At 48.3% G+C, this 6,870-nt stretch overlaps 1 protein-coding gene across 2 annotated transcripts in view; it reads left to right on the forward strand.

Moving 5' to 3' along the window:
- The window catches only part of CUNH19orf81 (chromosome unknown C19orf81 homolog), a 17,541-nt gene that overhangs the window by 8,830 nt on the left and 1,841 nt on the right, over positions 1-6,870 (forward strand). For both annotated transcript variants that reach the window (XM_050121423.1, XM_050121425.1), the window contains exons 2-3: positions 6,185-6,257; positions 6,372-6,492. In XM_050121423.1, coding sequence (XP_049977380.1) covers positions 6,185-6,257; positions 6,372-6,492 — 194 coding nt within the window. The remainder of the gene's footprint in view (positions 1-6,184; positions 6,258-6,371; positions 6,493-6,870) is intronic.

Consider the following 6,870-nt stretch of genomic DNA (forward strand, 5'->3'; position numbering starts at 1 on the left):
TGTTTATATATATATTTTGGTTTTTCGAGACAGGGTTGATCTCTGTGGCTTTGGAGCCTGTCCTGGAACTAGCTCTTGTAGACCAGGCTGGTCTCGGACTCACAGAGATCCGCCTGCCTCTGCCTCCTGAGTGCTGGGATTATAAAACTATATTTTTAAATGCAAGACTGCATATATGCTTTCTCTTTGCTCTCCCAAGTCAACATACATTTATAAACACACCATGACTCGTTTAGAGGCTCCTTTTGTCTGAATCTGTTTTGATTGTATATCTCTATCCTTTTTCTGACATATGAGCCTTTAAACTGTGAGTGGCGTATCTGTACTGCGGCTAGCATGAGAGACTGTGGGGGCCTGCCATGCCGCACTGGCAGCTCAAGCTGACAGCCCACAACCAGGAATGCACCTCTGTGCTAAGGCCTGCAAATTAGGAAACTGCTCTTGGTACCATTTCTATTTGTCTAAAACCCTTTTTTAAATGCACATTTTTTAGAGTTTTCTCAGGCTTTATGTGGATGTACGTGTGCCATGTTGGAATGCCATGTGTCGTGTGGTTATTAGTAATCTCTCTCTCTCTCTGTTTCTCAAGACAGAGTTTCTCTGTGTAGCCATGGCTATCCTGGAACTCGTTCTGTAGGCCAGGCTGGCCTCAAACTCAGAGATTATCCTATCTTTGTCTCCCGAGGGCTAGGGTTAAAGGCATGAGCAACCAGTACATCACACTTATGCAGATATATAATGAAAAGGAACAAGTTGGACAAAGAGAAATACAAAATGTACATTTTGAGGAGAAAAGTAGCACCAGTATCTTCTTAGGGTTTCCGTTGCTGTCAAGACACACCATGACTTCAGCAACTCTTATAAAGGGAAATATTTAATTGGGGTGGCTTGTAATTTCAGAGGGTTAGTCTATTGTCATCATGATGGGACATGGTGCCAGCACCATGACTCTCCGCACTCCACCATGCTCCTTGCCGTGATGATAATGAACTAAGCTTCTGAAACCGTAAGCCAGTCCCAATTAAATGCTTTCTCTGATAAGATTTGCCTTGGTCATGGTGTCTTTTCACAGAAATAGAACAGTGACTAAGACACTCGGGGGTTCTAGACAGGGCTGTACCACTGATCCACATGTTCATCCTTTTGTTATTTGAAGCAGGGTCAGTTTGTAGCTCACGCCAATCTTGAATTTTTGATCTCCTTATGTAGCCTTCTGAATAACTGGGATGACAGACTCATCACCGTACCTGACTCTGTGTGTGTGTGTGTGTGTGTGTGCGTGTGTGTGTCTGTGTGTGTGTGTCTGTGTGTGTGTGTGTGTGTGTGTGACTATGTGTGTGCATGTATGACTGTGTGACTGTGTGTGTGCGTGACTGTGTGACTCTGTGTGTGTTTGTGTGTGTCTCTGTGTGACTGTGTGTGTATGTGTATGACTGTGTGACTCTGTGTGTGTGCATGTGTGACTCTGTGTGTGCGTGTGTGATTCTGTGTGTGTGTACATGTGTGGGCAGTGATGGGAAAGCTATGAAAATGTTCTACCACTGAATAAATATACTTTCAGTAATTTATTGCATAATTATAGGGACTAGAAATGCTGTCACAGTTTAGAAAAATCCAATATGTATTTAATATCACATTTCCTGAGAAATCATTCTCATTTTTAACAGGCATTGCCATGCCACATCTTCCAATCATCAAACACTCATTTCTAGGACATTGATTTCCTTCTAAGTCATCAGGATAGAAATGCAGAGAGTTTTAAAACGGAGAGTTTTACCCCATGGCAAAATCAAGACAATAGTTTAATGAACTCACTTGTCCCAGAGATCCCTAGGTGCAATGTGAGCAATGTTTTCCTGATTGTGTTGTGTGGACAGACACCCCACTACACTTGTGTGGACACCCTGCTATAGTTGTGTGGACAGACACCCCACGACATTTGTGTGGACACCCCGCTACAGTTGTGTGGACACCCCGCTGCATTTGTGTGGACAGACACCCCTCTACACTTGTGTGGACAGACACCCCGCTACACTTGTGTGGACGACACCCGCTACACTTGTGTGGACAGACACCCCACTACACTTGTGTGGACACCCTGCTACACTTGTGTAGAAACCCCGCTACACTTGTGTGGACACCCCGCTACACTTGTGTGGACAGACACCCTGCGACATTTGTGTGGACAGACACCCCACGACATTTGTGTGGACCATAAATTGCAGTCACAATATCATTTTTACTAATTTCCCTTTCACCTGTGCCTCCATATTGGTGTGCGTGTGTATCTGTGTGTGTGTGTGTGTGTGTGTGTGTGTGTGTGTAGATCAGAGGTTGACATCTTCAATCACAGGTCACTTTTTTTTGAGACAGGATTGTCTCACTGGCCTGGAGCTCACTGATTCAGTTGGATTGGCTGGCGACTGAGCCCTTCTGTCTCACTTCCCCAGCCCTGGGATTGCAGGCACATACTGACATGCCTGATTTTTACATGAGTTTTGGGAATCATGCTTAAGTATTTATGTCTGCATGGCATCTTAGTTTGTTTTCTGTTGCAGTGACAAAATACCCTGACCCCCCTAAAATTAAGGGAGAATGGGATTATTTGGCTCACAGTTCCAGGGCTGTGACATCGGGGACGTAAAGGCATCAGGAGCGTGAAGCCACTGGTCAGATCACATGCACTGGAAAAGCAGAGAGCAATGAGCCCATGCATACATGCAAGCTGGTGCTCTTCTTGCGGTCTCCATTCTTGCTCATATGGTCGAGGGTCCCATGCCCAGAGAGCAATGCTGCCCACAGTGGGCATGCTTCACAGGATCGGTTCCTACAGACACACCTACAGAACACCCTCACTGGACAGTGCCTTAGCGAGACGTTTTCCAAGACGATTGCAGATTGTATCGCATTGGCTATTAGAAGCGAGTGTCACACAAGGCAAGCACATTACAGACTGAGCCGTCCTCATAGCCCCATCCAAACTGCTAGGAACTTTTAAGGACATATCTACCATGTCATAGTGACAGCTGACAGAATCCACAATTTTTCTAGGAGATTCTCTTATGTAGTACATATTTAGATTCTTATATCTAAATCTTGACATAATCCCTGACTTATGTCCAGCTCTGTTTGCTTGTTTTTGTTCATTTCCAGTTGGTTTGGCCAAGTTAAGACTCAAGCGGTCCCCACAAGGGTTGCAACTCAACCTGGGGCTTTCATGTCTGCACTCAGCACTTGCTGGATGCCCGGGCACATTGAGTGTGAGGTGGAAAAGCTGAGTGTGAGGCCAGCCTGGTCTGCAGAGTGAGTTCTAGGACAGTCAGGGCTGTTCCTCAAAGAAACACTGACTCAAAAAATCCAAAACAAACCAAAACAAAAAAATCAATAAAACACGTTGAGGCTGTGGGCTGGGTATGGTGAGGCACTCAGGAGGTTAAGGCTGGAGGATTGCCATGAGTTCAAGGCCAGCTGGGGCTACAAGACAGCCTGGGCTGTAGATGAGACCCAGCCTTTAAACACCATTAAAAGGGTTGGAGATGGATCAGTCAGCAAAGTGCTTGCCAGGCTTGCATAAGGGCCTAAATTCAATCCCCAGAACCCATGTTAAACAAAACAAAATGGGCAGGAGAGATGGCTTCAGCAATTCCTGCAGAAGGCGCGAGACTGGATCCCAGCACCCACATCAGGCAGCTACCAACCACTTGTTCTTCCAGCTCGGAAGATCTGATGTCCTCTTGTAGCCCCTGCAGGCACTCACATACATGTGGCACACACAGACACAAATAAAATCAGAAATAAATCTTTCACAAACAAAGCAGGTGTGGTGGTGCACACCCGCAACCCCAGCACCGCACAGGCAGAGACGGCAGGTCCCTGGGGCTCAGGGACCGGCCAGCCTAGCCGACTTGGTGAGCTCCAGTCCTGTGAGCGATTCTGTCTCAAAACACAAAGTGGACAGTACCTAACGACTGGTATCTGAGGCTCATCTCCGACCTCCACATACACTGTGTAGCATTGTGGAGTTAGTTTAGTAACTGTGCCTATATGGAGAGCAGATCACAGAGTGTGTGCACATGAGAGACCGTCTGCAGCAGGGAGAGCGGCCATGGCATGAGGAGACATGTACATTACCAGGAAAGTGCTGGCCTAGACCCCCCAGTGAGGGGCTGGGGTCAGGTCTCAGGGAAAGCCCCCGGGGTTAATTCCCAGCTCCACCAGTGAGTCACTGGATACACTCTGGAAAACTTCTGTATTTGAAGCACGACAGAACCTGAAGATGGGAAAGAGGCAAAGGAAGAGATCTTGTTGAAAATGCAGATTCTAGGGGGCTGGAGAGATGGCTCAGAGATTAAGAACATTGCCTGCTCCTCCAAAGGTCCTGAGTTCAATTCCCAGCAACCACATGGTGGCTCACAACCATCTGTAAAGGAGTCTGGTGCCCCCTTCTGGCCTGCAGGCATACACACAGAATATTGTATACATAATAAATAAATAAATATTTTAAAAAAGAAAGAAAATGCAGATTCTAACTAAGCTGGGGTGTTGGTGGAAAGACAGGATAAAAGTGAACAAAAGTAGCCAAGCGTGGTGACCTCCTCCTTTAATCCCAGCACTTGCGAGGATCAGGAAGGTGGATCTCAAGGTCAGCCTGGTCTACAGAGTAAGTTCCCAGGCAGCCAGGGCTGTATAGACCCTGTCTGAGAAAACAAAAACAGCAATACAACAACACAGGATGCAGATTCTAGTCTTGGGTTTGGCTTGGAAGGCTGCCTTCAAACAAGGTCCCCACACTACATCCAGAAGAGTCCACATGCACAAAAGGAGTGTTTTATTTCTGATGCAAGATGGAGTAGCTGGGGCTTCAAGCACAGGATGCTGAGGTGAGATACCAGGAGGGGCTGTTTGATCCTTTCTGTAGTTTCTATGTTGTTTGGTTTGGTTTGGGTTTTAGAGACAGGGTTTCTCGGCATAGCCCTTGCTGTCCTGGAACTCTCTCTGTAGACCATAGTGGCCACAAATTCAAGTTCTTCCAAAGGCCTGTGCCACCACGGCTCAGAAGTTTGTGTGTTGTGGGCAGCTGTGTCTGTTCCCTGTCATGACATAACCTCACAGTGCTCTCATTTCAGTGGGTCTTGCCCCACTGGCCCTGTCTGAAGTTGATGTCAAGGAGCCCTGACTGTCAGGGGCAACTCTTCTCTTTTCTGCTTCGAAACACAATAACATAAAGGAGGCAGACTTTAGTTGATCTTAGAGTGGGTTGAGGGATACTTGAACTCTACAGGACAACTCATAGGCCCAGGATCCTTCTACATTGTTGCTCAGCATATCCTAATATGACTGAAACTAGGCTGCTACTCCATTCACATTCCAGTCCCTCTGAAGAAAGGAACCAAACAGCAAAGACAGTTTCCTCCCTCCTTCCCTGTCCCCCTTCCTTCCTCCCTCCCTCTCTCCCTCCTTTCCTTCCTTCCCCCTCTCTCCTTCCTTCCCCTTTCCCTCCTTCCTTCCCTTCCTTCCCTGTCTCCTTCCCTCTTCTTCCTTCCACTGCTCTTTTTTCTCTACCCCTCCCTCCTTCCCACACTTTTCCTGTGAAGCCCAGGCTGACCCTACAGTCACTGTGTGACCAGACTGCCTTTGAACTTATGGCAAACCCCCTGCACAGCCTTCCTAGTACTGCAATGACAGGTGTGCACGCCACCACACTCGGTGGACACTCTTTTATGTCAATGGCTCACCGTTGCTCACACTGTTGGTGAGAATTCAGTTGCCAGGCCACAAAGGAGCTGGTGAGGGAGGCTGGACACCCTTGTGCCTGTACAACCCTAGGGCTGAGGTAAAGAGGAGGAATAGGTCGTGTGTGTCAATCACTAGCAGGGGAAAGGGCGGTCCACCAGCTAATGAGCAGGTTCACAAGAAGGGTCACATGGAACTTGTCCAACCAGCAGGCTGAATCTTGGGATTAATTTTCCCTTGCAGGCCTTTTTAGCCTGAGCCTGACGAGGAGTCCGGAGTCTCAGAATCAGAGTGGAAGGGTGGATTTTGTAGCTTCCAGGTGGCATCTCAGAGACTGGCCTCTGAGATGGAGCTTTCTGGGGTAGTGTGTACACTGTTGGGTGACTCTCTTCTGAAGAGTCGTGGCTGCCCAGGGCACTTGGGAAATGACACTGGGTTCTCTTGTCCCTAGGATCCGTCCTTGTGGATCTGGAGGCTACAGAGGAGTCCATGGCTCGGAGCCTGAGCAGACCCATCAAATCCTCGTGAGTAGTCCATGGCTCCATGAGCGCTAACTTCAGCTCCTGCAGCGGTGGCAGCAGCAGCCTCTGACCTCAGAGCTCCCATTCCTTGTCTTGCTTCCCCCACCCCCACCCCAGAAAGCAGTACCTGCGGCACGTCATCTCAGAGTATGAGGCACTGGATCGGGAGCTCCCGTGTATCCGAAAGTTCGCAGCACCGCCCTCTGCCCAGCCCCTCTGCCTATGCATGGAGACTTCGGTGAGAGGCATCAGCCCTTTGCACAGATTGGTTTGGGTAGCGAGAGGCTCACCTGCTCAGAACTGAGATGGCCAGTGTTTAGGGTTCAGGGCCAGGCATGGTAGTGTGTGTCTATTAGCCCAGTACTCTAGAGGCAAAGTTGGGGGGAGCAGGAGTTTGAAGTCAGCCTCCGGTACACAGTGAGTTCAAGGCTAGCCTAGGCTACCTGAGCTCCTGGTTCAAACAAGAGCACACACACACACACTCACGAACAAGATCATATTCTGACGTTAAGAGCAAATGTGAGTACACACATACACACACACACACACACACATGGACAAGATCATATCTGCTGTTCTGACGTTAAGAGCAAATGTGCGGGCCGGGGGGGGGGGG

This window comes from Alexandromys fortis, unplaced genomic scaffold, assembly GCF_014885135.2.
Source record: "Alexandromys fortis isolate MF-2015 unplaced genomic scaffold, M_Fortis_MF-2015_v1.1 scaffold_161, whole genome shotgun sequence".
Lineage (NCBI taxonomy): Eukaryota > Metazoa > Chordata > Mammalia > Rodentia > Cricetidae > Alexandromys > Alexandromys fortis.